Source organism: Ornithorhynchus anatinus, chromosome 20 (genome assembly GCF_004115215.2).
Source record: "Ornithorhynchus anatinus isolate Pmale09 chromosome 20, mOrnAna1.pri.v4, whole genome shotgun sequence".
NCBI lineage: Eukaryota > Metazoa > Chordata > Mammalia > Monotremata > Ornithorhynchidae > Ornithorhynchus > Ornithorhynchus anatinus.
This window is the reverse complement of record NC_041747.1, coordinates 5,067,905-5,087,809: the sequence shown is the minus strand read 5'-3', so window position 1 is coordinate 5,087,809 and position 19,905 is coordinate 5,067,905. Positions and strand designations below refer to the sequence as shown.

Here is a 19,905-nt window from a genome sequence, read left to right as displayed (position 1 = left end):
ACAAGGGGAGAACTGCTTGGACATTAAACATGTCAAAGAAGGGAAGAGAGGCCCAAGGGGAGACAGAGGGAGAGAGAGAGATGCAGAGACATAGACAGATGCAGTTTTTTATCAGTTCCTTCCAAAACACTCATTAGCCCTCCCCGCCCTCATCATTAGCTGCCTACTAAATTCAAGGGTTGAAAACTGCCACTTGTGGGATATCCCCTTTCCATATATAAATACAAATGATCCTTTCCTTTTAGGAAAGGATAAAAAAAAGTCTCTTGAAGCAAAGCAATACGGTAAAAAGGTTTACTCTACTAGCCAGGATAAGCTTTCTGGGCAGCCCAGAGGTAAGGTTATAAACATTACAGAATCACTAACTCCTTGGTTTTACCTGAAAACCCCAAAATAATACATTAAGGAAAAAAGAACAAGAAACCAAGCAGAGAAATAAAAGACAAAAGAATTTTGAAATAATATAAAGAAAGGGGCTCTTAATGATGGTGTACTATGTTTTAACTGATACTCTTGCTTCTGTTTTATTATTGTAATAAAACAAGATCATACAAGGCATTATTTTTTAATGCTGGCAAAACCGAAAATGTAAATCAGGCAAATAATAGGTATCTTTTATCATTCCTTGTTTCAAAAACAAACTGTAAAAAATTTAGAAGTGATTTTTATGCTCAACTACTTTAAATGTCTGGAGAAACAGCGAAATTCACGAGTAAATCCTTCTCTCCTTTGTCATTAAGGCAGCCAGCATAGCTTACCTCTAGTTTGCCTGAGATGAGCTTGGCTCAGCACCTAAGTTTGATAATCATGTCTCACTTGGGGAAGAGCAAATGAGCCTTGGTTCTGCGTGAGAACCTGATGGGAGGAACTGATTCTAGTCCTAATCTTTGCATAGAGCCACTCAGACTCTTTCATCCCAGTGGGTTGTATTCCCAATGAGGCATGAAGTGCAACAAGCAAGTAGGTAAGGAGAGGAGCAGCACATTGCTAACTGCATTTCTGGTCTTTACCCACGTTAGCCAGTTCCGGCAGGACAGGAATTGAACCCAGGTCTCCTAATTCCCAGAGCGGTGTTCTTCCCATTTCCCTCACATCAAGGCTAGTCTGAAGACAAAGCAAAACTGAATTGCAATTCTGCCTTTTTTGGGGGGCGGGGAGTGGGCAAGGGGGTATCAATAATGTCCTCTATATTCCAGGCCAAATAAGTGTGTTCGCCTCAACTCTCACTTCTTTCCTGGTATAAAAAATGGCCAAATAAAAAGGAAACACCATTAATCCTCAGATGCAAAACTATCTTTATTCCTCCTCTTCCTCTCTATTGGGATGACCTCTGAATTGATAATATTATATATTTCACTAACAAGTGATCACAGTCTATTGCTTAGGTATCTAACTAAAGAAAAAAAATGAATGGGGCAGCCCTTCATCACCTCATGCCAAAAAAGAAATTGTAAGTCACAGCCAAAGGTAAACTTAGGTGATATAAATACTGTATTGCCCAAAACATAACTGGATAAAATGTTTGTGTTCCCTGCAGCTTAGAAACAGGACTCCACTTCAAAGCAGGTGGTATCATTATTCTAAAATAAAAACCACATGCCTGTATTTCATTCAATTTTCAAGAAATAATTAGGTTTGTATTATATGCAATAGTACACGCTTCAAAATGGTTCTATCTTGGCATATATTGAAAGCAATAATTTAGATCTACTGTACAGACATTTCAAATAGTCATGTTGAGACATTATCGATGCTAAAACCTTAAAAAAATGAGCTTTGAACTTTTCTAACCAGACTGCTTAAGTACTTATATTAAGTAATATCCACTTCAACGAACTGAGGCAAGTGAATTGTTCTGTTAATTTACGCTGAGGTAACAACTGTGTGATTCAACTGAAATCTGTTCGTAAAAGGGAAGGGAACCCCTTTTCCAGCTATTTTCGTTACAATCAGCAGTCTGTAATTTTCACCCTTCTTCCCTTGAGTAAAATATGACTTTGAAGGCACGTTAAAGTGTTTGCTTCTAATTTATGAAAGTCAATAATTAGCACTTCTCAACACTGCCCAATAAAAAGATAACGCAAAGATGAAGAAAAATACATCTCCTGATCTGTACATGATAGATTTCTTCCTCAGAAATGGGCACAGAAATGGACAGCTGTAGGAAACTGAGACTGTGGATAGGCCAGAGGGAGTAAGATGAAATATCACGGACTATATCCTAACCAAGGATGATATGCACTAGTCACGTTCTTGATAGTTTTCTGTTGAGCAACTTTACCCGAGTCTATTTTTAATTGCCACTGGTGAGAAACATACAGAAAATGCCCTTCCCAAGGTGAGATGAGGCTCCTCTTGTTGAAGAAATGGAAATGGAAACTCACAGTGCACATGCATTTCCATTTCCACAAGCTAAGCCCTTTGAGATATTTTTCTTCCCCTGACTGCTGCGCTTGAATTTGTTAAGGGTTTTCTGAACAGGCAAACCTCCAATTATCAGAGAGGAAAAAAGACTCAAACAACTGGCAATCTTTAGCCTCCATTTTGCTACTAGCTAGAACTGCTTTCTGGAAGGACGCCCCCAAAAGCAGGACCATCCCATGTATGGAGGCAATTAGGCACCAGTGAACTTGTAAATGGCCAATGCTGTGGGCACAGTTCACTCAAGCAGATCCAGAAAGGTGGCTTTGATCTCCCTTGTCAGATCAAAGAAAGAGATCAGACATATATATATATATATAATGAAAAAGAAAAAAGCCAAGTGAGAAAGAAAGCAAGGGCAACTAATTTACAGCCCAAACAAGCAAGTGCCCGTGGAGGCTGGCTGTAGGTGTCACAGTGAAAACCTATTATTGTGACATTAGACTGGCAAAATGCATTCCCATTTTCCTCACAAACTCAGTGGGTTTCAACCACCAAGGACAGCCAAGGTCCCAGAGGCTCTCTTCACTGGCCGATAGGCACCACTCGTTGGAGCCTGGCAGTCCTACCATATTAGTTCGCTCTACAGCAAGGCCTATTTCAGTGAAGAAAGAGTGAAAACTGATGTGATCCACTCCGTTTCCTGGGGGCCTACTTTCCCAATACCTGATCCTAAAGGATGCTTTGCTCTTCCTGTCAGATCAAAGACACAGCTGAGAAGAAAAGAGATTCCAAGCAAAAATTCAACAACCCAGAAATAAGGGGGATTGCAACCCCCCCCAAAACAAAAAACCCCAAAAAACCCACTGCAAGAACACGACATCCTAACAGCTTCAGAAAGCCTATGCCAACTATGAATTCCTGGTTAAAAATGAATATGGCATAAACCGTACGCTCATGTTGCTGTCGGCAAGACCGTTCTCTAGGATTAGCTCACAGGCATAACAGCTCACTGTCAAACAGTAGTCAGTCACGTTTATCATTTTTCAGTTTGGCTGCGTGGGCTTTAGGTATGCTCAGGTATTATGACAGGTGACTGCTCAGAACAAACTTTCTAACCCAGCTGTTAGGTGATTGGTGAAAGTTTATAATTCATGTTTGAATGCTGAAGTTGGTCATTTTTACTGGACGGGCAAAGCTAGCAAGCTGATAGTCTAGTTTTATTCTCTAATGTGAATGGATTTAGAGGTATGGGTGGGTCAAAAAATTTAATCTGAAAATGAGAGTATCAACAGATTAAATAAACTGCACAATAAATCTCACACTTGAAAACAAAGCTAATAATTAACATATTCTGTCCTCTAGAGGAGAAGGGGTCTTTTCAGGAGTTGGGCCAGAAAATGAAAAGGCAAGTTTTCAATTCTGAGTTAAGTCTGTACAATAAATGCACTCACAAGTTGTGTGAGCCTATACATACTTTTGGTATAAAACTGATGATCTCAATTACTGGCAATTCAATTTGAGATAATTCTGGGCATTCATTTCCACAATAATAAAAAAACATGAGGTTATTACGTAGGAGGAACATAATGTTTAAAGTTAAGGGCATAACTTTAATAAATCTAAAAACCTCAGTAAATATAGGGAATAGTCAATGAAGTGCTTTAACTGCTTGTTTTGGGTTTAAGCATTAGCATTCCGACATCAGCTCGGTAAAATCTGTTGAACAAATCTAGAAAAGTGTCCAGATTATGATGTCTATCAGTGGTAGAGACCATTCCAAATAACAGCTAATTTCCAATGTATCTGGTGTTTACATACAGAGGAGAGATATAGGCTTTGTACCCAGGCTGTTCTGTCATGTTTCTCCACAGGAGAAGGCTGTCATGATAAAGTTCATTATCAATTACTGCTTTACACGAACAAGATGAGTTAAGCTGTCATAATTTTCTCAGCCAGAGATCCTATGCTGTCAAAGAGTGTCAATTTTTAATCTGACACAGGGAAGAAAATTATCTGTTATTCTGACCTCTAATTTCTTGACATTTTAATGCCATAATTGCTGTGGTTAGTGCCGCAACCATGACTTCACCTGTCAGGGAAGAATGAATCAATATCCTTAAGCAGTTCTTCAGATTTTTAACATTTACTTCAAAGCTGAAGATTACATATATGACTTACTTTTTAACTAATGGGACCTATGATATGTGGGTTTGCATGCAGCAAATACTCAGCGTGAAAGAAAATAATTTCATTCATTGGTAGACCTGGCATTCAGCTTCTTTGGCCTTTTTTGCTGTCTATGATTTAATCTCACTAAAAATCAATTAATTAATCAGTGGTCTATACTGAGCATTTACTGTCTGCCGAAGGGAGCGCTAAGTGCATGGGAAGGTAAAATAGAACAGGAAGGGACGATCCCCGCCATCAAAGAGTCTGCAGTCTACTGGGGGAGTAAAATGGTTTCAAGCAGGTGAAAGACCGTGTCCATCTGCTAAAAACACAATACCTGGGAGCTGGGGGCAAAAAATGTACTCAAACCACCATCCTGGGACTGTCCACTGAAATTCAGGAAAGATCTCAACCAACCCAGTTCAACACAGAGATAACTGCGAGCACAAGCCCCCCCCCAGGGACAGGAACCCTTCTAATTCTCACCTGGGTATTCTCTCACAGCGCTTAGTACAGTGCTCTGCACACTATAAGCACTTAATCGCATGCAACGAGAGTGTGACACTTCTGCATCTCTCCCTGCTGCAAAAACCCTTTCAGCAACAGTGGGTGTTTTCTTCTGGTGGCATGAGTTTGTAAAGGAAAATAAGTGAAGAAAAAAGCTCACTACATAGAAGACAAGCTTTCACGGTGGACCAAATGACCAAATGGATTGCCTCTATTTGTTGCCGTACTGTACTTTCCAAGCTCTTAATACGGTGCTCTGCACAGAGTAAGTGCTCAGTAAATATGATTGAATGAACGAATGAAATCATGATCTGAATACAAAGACCAAATGAAGGACAAGGTTTAGGATTTGTCAAGTATGAAAGTTCAATAGCATTTTAAAATAAATGAACTACAGCTAGAGAAAAAGTGTCTTCTAAACAAATTAAAGATCGGAGATGAATCCAGGGTGCACTTGATATCTTCATTTGTGACCAGTTCATTTTCTAGGCATTAGACAAGCCCATTAAAAATGGCATTTAATTTGCTTCGGAATTGCTTTCAGTTTCTGAACACGAAGACAACTGATGCTAATTTCATCCACTTTAGAGGAGCCAGATAGAAAAGGAAACAGTTACTGAATTGAAAGCCACCCTGCGGAAAGTTCCCCCGGGTTCTTAGTTACTCCCTGGAAGGGCAGAAACTTTTCCAGATCCCACGGAAGCTATTTCTTGTAGCCAGCGCCGGCTCTGGTGCACTTTAGTCTACCATTGGGAAAATGGAAGCTGCCGTGCACTCACAGGACCCTAGTAATCAGAAAGAGTTTGTGGGCTTCCCAAAGCACTTCGTTTAGTCCCACGGAGTCATTTATGTACTTAACAGTGGACTTTCTTTAATGATTTGAAGGACGAACCAATATGGGAAAGGCAGGTCAAGACAGTAGTGGGCTTGAAGTAAGTGAGAGCTGTAGTCCTACCTCTGCCCCGACCCATGTGACCTCGGGGGAAATCAGTTAATCTCCTTTTACCTCAAATTCCCCATCTATAAAGAGGGAATAATAAATAGCATATGCTTTGCTCCTGTAAAGCACTTAGAGTCTATGGTCAAGAGAACTATAGACATAATAAATGGATTGAAATAGGGCATGTTTATTATTCTGTGATCAATCGGATATTCTTGGGGAATAAATTACTCTCAAGGGGAAAAAAACAAAAATCAGCATATCGGGAGGCACACTGATTCTTTCAAAAGACTAATGCAATTTTGGTATCCTTGGATGAGGCCATTAGGGTGTACCCTGAAAGTGACCTAAAAGTGTTTCCTGGAGCAGTGATTAGGGCAAAAAAAAAAATAAAACGGGGCTTTTAGGCTTGAATGATCCAGTTCAGCCACAGTACATACCCCAAATTCCCATAATTTCATCTGGTCTGTGCAGTCCTGGGCTAAATTGTGTGCTACATGAGATGCCCAATAGTAGATGCTAAGTAAAGCATCTTTTTCTTATTTTGGCTGATCCTGGCTTCTCATTTTTGCTTCTGGAAATGCAATTTTGTGCAGGTTTGTATTTTATTGCACCTAATTACATGCTTACTGTTTGTTCTTTGAATACTTAGCCCCGAGGCTCCTTCTTCACTTTCTGTGTTTTTAGTTCGGGAAATGAAACAACAAAAAAAAAGAGGGAATGAGAGAAACAGAAAGAGAAGAGGGCATGAGAGGGAAAGAGTGAAAGAGAGAGACGAATGCTGCAAAAGGCCTGCATGCAAATGGTCTTTGGTGCTGGTTCCATTCCAAAATCTACAAGTTTTCTTCCACTAAGTTGGAGAAAAAATTCCACAGTCTGGCAATTTATAAATTATTGCTTGTTTTGCATACAGCAGATGGCAGATATCTGGGGGGAACGGGAGATCCTGTGTATATAGGTTCACCAATGCAGCACTCATCTAGCAGCTGTTGCATCTTCACATTTTTTGCCCAATTTTTAGATCATTTCCTACAAGGCTAAAATGTGATTTTACTCATAGTTTATATTTAACATTTCACTAAAAACCCACCTACATAATAACCCACTCAGTTTAATCAAATTTCATTTCTGGGTAGCAAACACACAGCAAATGTATGACGTACTTTCCAAAACAGTGTTGTTGCTTTTAAAACAACAACAACAAAAATCCACCTTTTGCATTTTTTTCTTTTAAGTTTCTCAGTGATTCTGAGAGACCAACATGCCCACCTCATTGCTTGTTTTTGGCAGGTAACGTACTTATTGACATTCATCGAGAAGCTGAGGGCCAATATTTTGCTTGGATTTATGCTAAAAGGGCTCATTTCATGAAAGGGCTGTTGGATCAAATTCACATCTCCTGAAAGCTGAGATCAATGTTGAGCGTTAAGTAGCAGTTATCACCTACCTCCCTGAGCACGGGGTCGGTGATGCTATCCAGGTTAACGGAGCCTTCATACGTCAGGTAGTGAAAAACGTTGAGGGCCCGGACTGCTTCAGGCCCTCGCTGCTTGTAGCCAAAGATGAGGTCAATCCACTGGTGAAGTTGGCATGAGACAAACTCACTTTCCAGGGCCTGAAACAAGTCATGAGAGAAATGGTTAATCGTCCCACTTTCCGCTAGGCGAGAAGCCCGTGAAATTGAATCGGAGGCATCTCCTAGTCACTTGGCATCCACGGTGGCCTAAGGGAGTGGAAACCAGGAGGCCCTAAAGGCAGAAGTTTCCCTGACTTCACCCTTCATGAGGCTCTGCGTTAGCCCAATCTAACACTCCTGCCTTGTCCCTGCTGCTCCCTTGGACGGGGGGCAGGTGGAGGGAGCAAGAGTGGTACAGGGAGGGGGATGGAGTGCTGATGAGTCGTGTCCACTAGCTGTGGAGGGCCCCCTGTGCAAACGTGCCCTTCACCCCCCCTTCACCTAACATCGGTGATTTTTCACCTTGTATATTCAAACCACACCTAAAGATAGATGGAAATTTATCTAGCCCCTTCCTGTAAGAGATGAATAATGCATTCCTAAGTGAAATATTACTGACTCCAAAGGTGTTTGCCAAAAGTCATTACTGTCTCCCAACAATGGGGCTCCGTACTTAACCTTTGGGTCATGGGAGGATGGGGGTGTTGAAGGGGAACAGGAGAAGATTATCCCACTGTCATCAGGACACAAGCTCAATTGTTCTTCCCATTCAAGATCCTGACACATCAAGGCAGTGGGTACCAGGGAATTCCTACAGCTGAGGTTTGCTTCCTTAGTCTCCCAGAAGTTTTCCTTTCTTCCCCAAACACCTTGGCTAGCCACCCAGACACCAACACATGTGACAAGGAAGTTGGCAGAAGTATCACGTTCAGTTTTTCATTTTAGTTTATTGGAGATAACCAACTGTTAAGAAGAATTCTGAAAGAGTGAATAGTAAATAGGGAATGTCTACCCTTAAGAATATACAAAATGATCCTATTTAATTAGATGGATGGCCCGGCAAACTGGGATTCGGTCCCTAACGGTGTCAATGAGACCCTTTGAGGAACTATGTGACTGTTTCCTCCACTTTCAGATCCCTCTAAAAGGTTCTGAATGGATCACCTAATAATACTGACTTCTCACTCTACATTCTTAACTTCTCTTCCAGTAACTACTTATGAATCTCTTATTTGTGAATTTATCCAAACCTTTTTTAAACCTACTAATAGTTTCAACTTCCATTACTTCCTCTAATTACAAATTCCATAAGCTTCCCCTCACCATTCCTCTCAGTCAGAAGAGTGAGGAATGTTGTAGGTCTTTACAGAAACACAATATATCTTTTTTCCCAAAAAACTTTTCTCTGGAATAGAAATACACTTATGTGACAGTTCTACTGACTGCATTAAAATGGTACATTGATTTATGATGGTAGCTTAGATCTCTAAAGAGATAATATTTAATCATTTATATGGAAGATATAAAAGAACATAAAAGAATACGTATCATCTGAAAATATAATTGCCCAAATTAAAGATTGAAGTGGCAAGAAAAGATATTTTGCAATGCGTGTTTTATCCCTGCCAGCTTTCTTCACTGAATATTTTAAAAGTTTTAACTTCGTACATTTAGCATCAATTTCTTATATTATTTAAACTACATGAACACAATAACCACGGACGTAGCTTGTCATATTTCAGTGTTGCAATAAGCATGCAAAATGGATTTTATAAATACAATTTCAAATAAGCATATGGCTGTAGCAATTATCTGGTTGACCCAATCTGAATTCTAGTTAAATGTTAATGCTAATCTACCAAAGCTAATGAACTTCTGAAAATTTAAAATGGATTTTCATTAGTTAAAAAGAAAACTTTCTGAAAAATATTGGAAGTTAAACTTCTTTCATTATCCCTAAAATTTCAGTGCTAGTTTTTATGCTTGGAATTTTTACTTCTGAATTCCTCTCACTGTATCTCCCCAAAGTCTCTCTTTTTGCAAACTAAGTAAGCATACCCATGAGAGAAATAAAGATATGTTCATCCAGATTAAAACAAATTGATATTCTTCCTCCTGTAATCTGCTGTACATTGTAGGACTCCTAAGAGAGGTGGAGTCACAAGAGAAGAGAGTAAAAACGAGTAGGAATGGCTCCAATATCCATCATTAAGTCCCATAGTCAGATTGGCTTCCCATGGATTGTAAGGGGAGGATCCTTCCCTCTTGAATGTGAAAATCAAGTGTAAAAATCTCAAATAGATACAAAGACATTTTTACAGTACCCTGCCCTAAAAGAACATGCCAACTCCTTTTTTGCCTTTCATTACTTGCAGAAATGCACCTCTTGATGTTATCAGTCAGCAGAAGGCAGATTTTCAAATGCTGTTCATTTCTAAGAAAACCCAGAAATGAGACCTGCAATTCTGACAGACGTGCTGATGTCTAGACAATCTGAGTGGAATCCATAAAAGTTACTTTAGCTTGATGGGTGGAGTTCTCACAAATGGTTGGTCCCAGAAATTATTTTACCAATGCAGGCTTGGATCGAGTATGGCTACCTCTGCTGGAAAGAGCTCCTTAAAACACCCTTGCCTCTCCCAGATTCAGTCGGTATTTGAGCCCCTACATCTACAGCATATTTCTTCCTCAGTAGCATCAAATTTCAGTATACGATGAGCATGGGCCTGAGAGTCAGAGGAACTGGTCCTCATGCGGTCTGCTGTGTGACCATAGGCAAGTCACTTAACTTCTCTGTGCCTCAGTTTTCTCATCTGCAAAACAGGAATTCGATATCCAATCTCCCTCCTCCTTAGAACGGGAGACCCATGTGGGACTTCACTATCTTGTATCTACCCCAGTGCTTAGTACAGTGCTTGGCATGAGGTAAGCGCCTATTATTATTAGTAGTAGAATTATGGACTGAGTCTTCCGCAGGTCAATTAAAGTGAAAGATCGAACAATTATCTGGCTCAATATTCCACTTACTTTGGATGGGGCAGGACCAACTATTGATTGCTTCGCAGGGCTGAGCCCCTTTAGCTGATTCATTCAGGGGAAGCAGTGTGGCTCAGTGGAAAGAGCCCGGGCTTTGGAGTCAGAGGGCATGGGTTCAAACCCCGGTTCTGCCACCTGTCCGCTGTGTGAGTGTGGGCAAGTCACTTCATTTCTCTGTGCCTCAGTTCCCTCATCTGGAAAATGGGGATGAAGACTGTCAGCCCCATGTGGGACAATCTGATTACCCTGTATCTCCCCAGCGCTTACAACAGTGCTCTGCACATAGTAAGCGCTTAACAAATACCAACATGATTATTATTTATGGCTGAAGGTGTCTGGCCACATTTGTGCAAAGCCTTTGTTTGTGGAGACTGCTTATTCTCCCATATGGATGAGCTTTCCTACAGTGCTCAGAAGCACAGAGAAGTGTGAGTCCCAGTTTAAGATCATATGAACCAGTCTGAACCAGTCTGGACAATTTTGATAAGTGTTAGTCTAGCATTCCTTGGGCAGGGATTCACTGTAAAAAAGGTGGGTGTTTCACTAGGCAACTGGTAATTGGCAAGGAAAACCCGAGTGGGGTCTCCTGAACCACAATTAAAGGGAATCAAAAATGTCATTCATTCTCCCTCCCACTACATTTAGAGGCAAATTTCAGATTTGAGCCTACAAGCATGGTATGGGGGTAGGTGTACCTGTCACATTTAAGATGTTACTTTAGATGCACAAGGACAATATTCAGCAAACAGCTAGTTAGAAACATGACAAGAAAGGTTGATCAGATGATGGGAAAGCATTCCTTATGTTTTCTCAACCATTTCTTTCACTGTGACAGGGAGAAAATTTTGAGATCCAATTTAGAGCCTTCAAGATCTTAATTTGGTTCCTAAAGCCACAAAGCAGATTAAAATGTTGAATATCACCACGATGAATTATTAAACACGGAAATGAACTGTCCATAATAATAACTTTGAATTCGACGTGGTCTATAATGGATATATGAAAATTACATATTGGTCCCTTTGTTTTTTATCGGTGAGCCTCTTTATGCTACGCATTCCAGAACTTTGCAACAAGATTTAAATTTACACAGATACAGACTCAGAAGTGTTCAAAACAAAACACAACCTTGGTTAGTAGACCATTAGAGTTCTAATTGTCTTAATAGCTTGCTTTACCCTAGACTTGCATATCTATAGGCAGAGGGAATTGCTTTTAGCCTGGATAAACCTATTCCCAATCCATAACCCTTCTCTGGGGAGATGGCAAGAAGGAAATAGGGATGTAATTTAAACCAGATAGGATACTTACTTGATGGGAAATACATAATTTTAATTTCCACTTTGTCCCAAGGGTAGAGGCAGGAGAACTGAGACTGGAGACTTGTAAAAACATTTTAAAACTCAAGGGGGATGAGATTAGGCCCTTGATTTCAAGTGTGAATGGGGACTGCTTAAAACAAATCTATTTGTTTTTTCTAGCCCTCAGGCCACAAATCACTCCCTCTTATAGCTTTTTTTTTTTTTTTAAAAGTACCCAAACCGCCTTTCTCTCATCAGCCTAAAATAGTTTCCAACCTTCCTTCCCATCTCTGCTGGGGTTTTCGGTCTGGCACTGTCAGTAGTCAAGCAACATTTTTGACGGGAATGATGTTTAAATAATCTTAGGATATTACTTATGAAACACATTTCTCTGTACATATAGTAGGCACCACACATGGGTAAGCAGAAACAAGATCAGGCACTGTCTAGAAAATTTTGAATAAGTAGGAAATAAATGGAGGTTTAAAATGAGTGTCCCCATTTTACTGGTTTTTCTTTTTCTTTCTCTTCTGTCCTTGCATTCAATCATTTATTGAGCGCTTATTGTGTGCATAGCACTGTACTAAGCACTTGGAATGTACAATTCAGCAACAGATAGAGACAATCCCTGCCCAAGAACGGACTCAGTGTCTAAAAGGGGGAGACAGACAGCAAAACAAGTAGTCAGGCATCAATACCATCAGAATAGATAAATACAATCATAGATATATACATACTTCTCTTGTAGTTCTCTTCTTCCAGAAAGGGCCAGGATAAAATGGAGGAAGTGACAAGAAAGATTCCAGGCCACAGCCCAAGCTTGGTGGCTTACTCAAAGGGATGTTGGTTCTAATTTTAATTTGCATTTATTCCGACATTTATACCATCCTAATTTACATATATTCACATGAAATTCCTGCTTGTTATTATTTACTTCTCTGTCTAGGGATGGTTGTGTGTGCCTCAGAGGCAACACAGGGATTGCTTTAGAGTAAGGGGCACTACATTTGTAATTAGCTATGGTATTTATTAAGCACAATAGCTGCTAAATATTGGGGTAAATACAAGATAATCAGATCAGACAAATCCCTGCCCCATGCTGGGTTCACAATCTAAGAGAGCAGGTTATCTTATTCTCATTTTGTAGATGAGGAAACTGAAGTCCATAGAAGGTTAAGTGATTTGCCAAAGGTTGCACATCAGACCAGTAGCAGAGCTGGGATTAGAACTTGGGTTTTCTAACTCCCAGTTTTGTGCAAGTTCTACTTGGCTACACCACCTCCCTACTTAGGCTCTTAAAAAATAAGAAAAAGAACAGCAGCCAGAGTTAAGGAATTGTGCCAAACATGGAGAAGCAGCATGGCTTAGTTGAAAGAGCACAGGCTTGGGAGTCAGAGGATGTGGGTTCTAATCCCGACTCTGCCACTTGTCTGCTGTGTGACCTTTGGCAAATCACTTACCCTCTCTGAGCCTCAGTTCCCTCATCTGTAAAATGGGGATTTTTGTGGGAAGACCTGATTAGCTTGTACCTACCCCATCTTAGAATGGTGCATGGCACAAAATAAGCGCTTAACAAATACCATTCATTATTATGGAGAAAGGTACCAGGAGCTAGACTATAACAGGCATCATGTGGTCAGGTATCATGTTATCTCCAATTAAACTCTCCCAGATACTTAGTATAGTGCTCTGAACGTGGTAGACATCCCATGAATACTGCTGATTTATTTATTTTTCAGTGAATGAAACTGACAAGCTAAGAGCTTTGGCTATACATTTTTAATTAAAAACATATAAAGTCCAATTTCTTGGATCAGTATTTGGCAATTTTAAATTTAAAACGTCTCATTTTAAATGCCTGAAGTATGCCTACCGGAAATTCAAATACAATTTTATTTACCAGATAGTCCCTAATGCAATCTGTTCTGTTAAAAAGCACACATAAACACAATCGTATTAAGCATAAACAAGAAATTTCAACATTCCATAGTCTCCCTCTATGAGGTTGGTAGACCCTCAGATTTGGACTGGAAGTCCCATGTTCAGTAGAGGCTATGACTGATTTTTTAGGTTTCTATCTAACCCAGGGTGTAGCAAAGTGCTGGCACTGAGCATAATAAATGCCAGAACAGATGCCCAGAAAAAAAAAAAAAAGGTTTTTGCACCTTGGTGTAGTGCTGGAGCCAAATACAATTTGGGCCAAACTTCAGCCCTAAAATAGTACAGAAATTTAGATGTGAGGCTGATCGATTTTTACTTAATCCTGGGGACTGCTTGCTGAATTCAAATTACTTTCAATTCTGAGACGTCTGAATTTAGTAAGCATGGTGCATCAGCTGAAGAGCATCAGTTTTTATTCTGCATTTCCTAAATGTTTAACATTTTCTTGGCAGTCAGTGTACAGTTAATTTGTGCGCACATAACTGATAGATAAATGGGGGAATCTTTCCAAAATGGAATGCAGAATGTGCAGAATGTGGTTGGATTATTACTTCATACCATGAAGCAAGAGATGGTTGACTTTTTTTGCCGGGGGGAAGGGTTGGGGTGGGGTGGGAGTGTGTGTGCGGTGGTGAATGAGTCAGAGAGGTCTCCTTTGCCTGTGGTGGCTTTCTTACTCACTAGACAGAACCTCCTTTCCCCTAAGCGTCCTAAGTGTCTTTGGCCCGGGGCTGGGAAGATCAAGACAGACCGTTTCGTTATAAAATGGGGATGAAACAACATGTGAGGAGATGGGGCAACTGTGCCAGGAGATCTTTCTCTGGCAGTCCAACCAATCTGCTTCGTCTTCACTGCTCTGACCAATCCTTGCAGGAAAATTAGTGCCAGTTCTGCACTTACCCCAGAAGCAAGGGCATCATCCCAACCACCAGAGCAGCACTCGTGCCTCTGACCTCGGGATCTTCACTGCCGACTCCCTTAACCTGGCCAGAGTTTCCTACCACTTCTAGCGGGTGCGAGGGACCCTAGAAACCTCTGTGTTCAGGGGGAGGGGGTAATGCACAAATGAGCTACCTGGGGGTCCTAATAAGGGGTTCGATGCAATCTAGGGGTCTCTGCCAGTGAGCCCTTCTGTGTGCCTATAGGCCCCTCAGTGGCAGACTTGAACCACTGTGCGTCCTGAGCACCTCTGCTGGGCACCTGTTGCCAAACAGCTTGAGTTGAGGGTCAGAGTCAATAAACAGCCCAGGAATCTCAACGCAAGTGGATGTTTATGAAGGGATGGGGTGATTTTTGACTAAAATCCGTGAAGTGCAGTAGACTGTAAGTTCCTTGTGGACAGGGAACATGCCCATTAATTCTCTTGCATTGTACACTCCCAAGCATTTAGTACAGTGCTCTGGGCACCGTAAATGCTCAATAAATACCACTGATTGATTGATGCAAACCAGATATTTGTTCAGTGTGGTGGGGCAACTTCAGATCTAAGATGTGCTCAGTACCAAAAACTGTTGAGATTTCCCAAACCGTTCCCAGAGACCTTCCCAAATTCAAAACTCATACATTTTAGCACAAAATGGGTTCATGTGGAAAAATCAATCTAGAACTGCCCCTTTGAGCGGACTGAATCTTTTCTTTTTTTACAAACAGAAAGGGCAGATTGAAAAGGCCACGCTCCTCTGTCTCGCTGTGGGTTCCTTTGCCTTGTCTGAACGTGCTGAAGCCATTGGCTGAGGAATACCCAGAGGTCTTTGGGGATTGGGAGGTTGAGTGAGGCTGCAGATGTGCGTCGGGGAAGGGCTGGTTTCCTAAACTGGTAGATTATGATTGATGAACCCAGCATTACGCTAATGTTATCAGGGACACTTACTGTTTCTGTCCTCTGTGACATCACTGGGGTCAGACCATAATCACGTTAGCATTGAACACAATGCTTTATTAATGTTTCATGAGTAAGTCAGTAGTAATCAGTGTGGCTTTCCAAGGATAAATTAAACTGCTACAACCATCCCCGATGTATAAATTGAATGCTTTTAGTATCCACCGAAAAGCACATTTACTAAAAGCAAACTGACCGTCGCCTTTTCTAGACTTCTAATGAGTCCATTTTACACAAGTTCCACTGAGTTTCTTCAGCAGAGAACTGTTTCCACTAAACATTATCCACTGAAGAGAAACCCCAATCAAGTCATGCTCTAAAGGCTTTTCATCAAGGGATTTATACAGCCATGCTTTTTAAAAAAGGTGTATGTGATTTTATATGAATAGTTATAATGATGGTATTTGCTAAGTGCTTACTATGTGCAAACCACTGTTAATAAAGGCTGTATCTTCAGGTTTTGGCGAGCAAATGAAATATCAAACTTAATTTGGAATGAACATGAAGTACTTTTAGTGTTGGTGGCATTTCTGATTAGCAAGGAACCAAGGCAGAATGAATCAATCATATTGATTGAGTGCTCTGTGAGAGCACTGTACTACACACTTGGGAGAGTACAACAGAATTAGTAGATACATTCCCCATACCAATTTATCCCACCACACCCCCCGTGGATGTGGGTGCCAGTTTCTGCCTCTTTCCCTTACCTTACTTCTCCAAAGGAATAATAATAATAATCATGGTATTTGTTAAGCGATACTATTAGCCAAGCACTCTTCTAAGCACTGAGTAGATACAAGATAATCAGGTTGTCCCATGTGGGGTTCACAATCTTAATCCCCATTTTACAGATGGAGTAACCGAGGCACAAATAAGTTAAGTGATTTGCCCAAGGTCATACAACAGACAAGTGGCAGAGCCATGATTAGAACTCACGTCCTCTGACTCCCAAGCCCGTGCTCTTGCCGCTAGGTGAATCATAGTAATAATAATTCTGGTATTTGTTAAGCACTTACTATGTGCCAAGCACTGTACTAAACGCTGGGGAAGATACAAGCTAATCAGTCCCACATGAGGCTTACAGTTTAAGTAGGAGAGAGAACAGGTATTGAATCCCTGTTTCACAGATGAGGAAACGGAGGCCCAGTGAAGTTAAGTGACTTGCCCAAGTTCACATAGCAGTCATGTGGAGGAGCTGGTATTAGAACCCAGACTGGAGAAGCAGAAGGATCAGAATTAAGAGGCAGGGCCTGACTTGAGGCAGCCAGGGTGAGGAGGGGAAGGAAGTATCTCCTGGCCCAAGAGCTCTGGGAAAATCACCAGGAGCAGGTCCTTGGACCCACAAGGGTTTGGCAGGCCCACAGGAGGTACAGCCTGGACGCTTGGCATCGTGCTGAGCCTTTTGGCTACCACAGCTCCTGAGGGGCAGTTCCAGAGGTGCCCCAGAGTGTCAGGAGCTGTAGGAGTCAGCGGGTGGGATGGGAGGAGAGGGAGGAGAAATCTGGGTGACCCTGGAGTGCCTTGGGCCCAGGGATTTGCACCTGGGAATCTCCTCTTCCCAACTCTGCAGCTCCAGTGAGAGAGAGTGGGCAAGAAATGGAAGGAAGCAGGGGTTACTTCCAGGTGATAGTGCTTGAAGAGAGACAAGAGCAGAGGTGGAAGAAAATGTGCCCCGGCCCCTCCCTGGGAGCCTACCTCTGTTCACCTAGAATTGTTGCCCTCCTGGCTTTGGACAAGAGAAAAGTCAAGGACATGCTGATGGTTGAACAGAATCTTGCACATTTGTAACAAAGAATCCCTTTTCCCCTTTCTGTTCCTTTAGTATGTATAAATCCCACCTTTTCCAAGTCCATTAAAACATCATCAAATCATTCCCTCAGAGTAATTCCATCATAATCCAAAAAATGTAATCAAATGCTTCAAAGAAATTCCAACACAAAAGGCAAGTCTAATGTACTTTCTCAAAACCCACTGCTCAATACATCCAACACTAAATAAGCACTCTACTCTATTATCCTCCCAAGGCCACCCTCACCTCCACAATGCTCTGCTATCCACCTTCTCCTCATCAGCTGGCTTCAAAAGGCTGTCTCTTGCCAATTCATAAACCCAACGCCCCTGATATTCTTTATCGGTAGCAATGATTATCTTGCTTTATGTTGAGGCATTTTATGTTGAGGCATGCCTTTTATGTTGAGGCATGTGGTTTGAGCAATGTGCCTTCTTAAAACAAAGGACAATCAATTTTTCAGCTAGAAATTTCACAAGGGACACATTCCTGATGTCCTCTCCTTAGAATGCTCTGTGTGGAAAGTTGGCATTTGGTATGGCTGTTTAGTTTCATACACAGGAAATTCCTGGGGACAGAAGAGTGTATTTTGTCCCCTTGACTCATCAGCTTACTTTCTCCCACAGGAGCAAATGGCTGAATTTCCCTCCCAGTACTGGTCCTCAGTAAAGGAAAATCCACTGTCCAGGAAAGAGCTGTCCAACTTCCTTTCCATACATTTCCTGCCTTACCTCTTAAAAGGTGAAAAACCAATCTGATAAAACATGATTTTACATTTTTTTTTAAAAAAAGACAGGACTTAGCATTTAACTTCTTTTTTCTGACATCCCAAGTAAATAACCAAAATCTCTCTTACCATCCTGTTTATTCGGACAAAATCTTCTGGCTTTTTAGCCCACGGAGGAAGCTCTACATCATTGACAACGACTTCATCTTCTCGGACTCCCAGATTATATCCATTACTGTTGACAAACATCTCTGGTAGGTAATAAAACTCCGGAATTAATTCCTGCCAAAGACAGAAGCATAACCCATTATGTCTACTACATGGAAAGCAGTTGAATGATATTTAGTCTTCTCTTCATTTCTTTAATAAGTGAGGATGCATCTTGATGTCTCCAAAAAGCTCATCTTTCTCCTATGCTTTTCTCTGGCCAAGAAATGACAAGGCAGATCTGACGTAATTCTATCGTGGACTAAGTTTTCAACATTCTCTTCTGGAAAATAGGTTAAATGTCATCCTTATTCAAGTTGCTTTCCAAAACTACTTGAACTAGGCAAAGAAACACATATGAATTAGCTATAAAGACATATTAGCCTCAATGAACAGAATTTTGTTTTAGAGTTTCCTTCTATTTCATGTCATCCACTTACCTCAAAAAAGATCCGGCATTTCAAGTTTTTCTTTACTCCTCTTACATTGCCATTTATGAAATAACCAAGAAAAGGAAAGTTGTTGGCAATAATTTTCTTAATTTTAAGATGTGTTATTTTATTTTCCAATGTATTTGGGGTGACTGGACACCCCAAAACAAAATTCTAGCCAATGGAAATTTGAAAACGTTATGCCCTTAATATTAGCAAAATTACAAAGGTTCTTAAATATTTAATGCGGACAACCTGAAAATTGAGGGGTTGGTTAATTAGGAAAAAAATTGCTGGGTTGCTTATAGTACATGTTTTATAAACATCTAGGTAATGTGGCTTAATTTCTAACAAAGGAAATCTACACTAGAAAGAGTGATTTTAAGTCTCATAAATGTTTCCATTTGAGATGCCTATTTCCAGCAGCTGGTTCAGGAGAGTGATTTGAAAAGACAATCCTGCTACTTTAAAATGTATCATCTTTTACTCCAATATCTTCATTGGGATTACATTTACTAAATTACTTTGTTAAAAGCATTAGAGCATTTAGTTGTATAAACTGATGATCAAAACTGATGACACAGCATCAGGAATTTGATGTGGTCTTTTCAAATGGTAGAGGGAGGGGGGAAAAATAATCAGACATGAAAGCATCCTATTAAATTTGATCCTCACTCTCTCATGGAGAACTAAAAGTGATGCCTTTTAGGTTTTGCCTTTAAAATGAACAAGTATCAATAAACATCGAGTTGTCTACTTTCCATGCAAGGAATCTGTTGTGATCACCTATCCCACTGCTAACAAAAGCATGTTGTGAAACACAATGAAATATTTAAGGATTAATTTTACATAGTTACATTTTAATATCAATTTAAAAAAAATACCTCTTATAATGTACCTGTATCAAAAGGTGTTTTTAAATATAAAAATTGAGATTGCTTAACACCAAGTGTTTTTCTTTCACATGAAGTTTTTAAACCTTTCAACACTATGTTGTATTTCAGTTTGAGATGACTGAAAACTAACATTCCTTCCTTTTACCCATTTGCAGGCAAAATAAGAAAGACGGTGGGGTTGTCTTCTCTCAAATGGTCAGTCTTGAGCCACATATTCTCACAGCAGAAGAACGTTGGCCTAAACTGAACACCCCACTTGATG

At 40.5% G+C, this 19,905-nt stretch overlaps 1 protein-coding gene across 8 annotated transcripts in view; it reads right to left on the bottom strand.

Annotated features, from left to right (window-relative positions):
* The window catches only part of NBEA (neurobeachin), a 395,298-nt gene that overhangs the window by 19,333 nt on the left and 356,060 nt on the right, over nt 1-19,905 (bottom strand). For all 8 annotated transcript variants that reach the window (XM_029048269.2, XM_039914901.1, XM_039914903.1 and 5 more), the window contains 2 exons: nt 18,239-18,391; nt 7,428-7,595 (listed from right to left, as the gene is read on the bottom strand). In XM_029048269.2, coding sequence (XP_028904102.1) covers nt 7,428-7,595; nt 18,239-18,391 — 321 coding nt within the window. The remainder of the gene's footprint in view (nt 1-7,427; nt 7,596-18,238; nt 18,392-19,905) is intronic.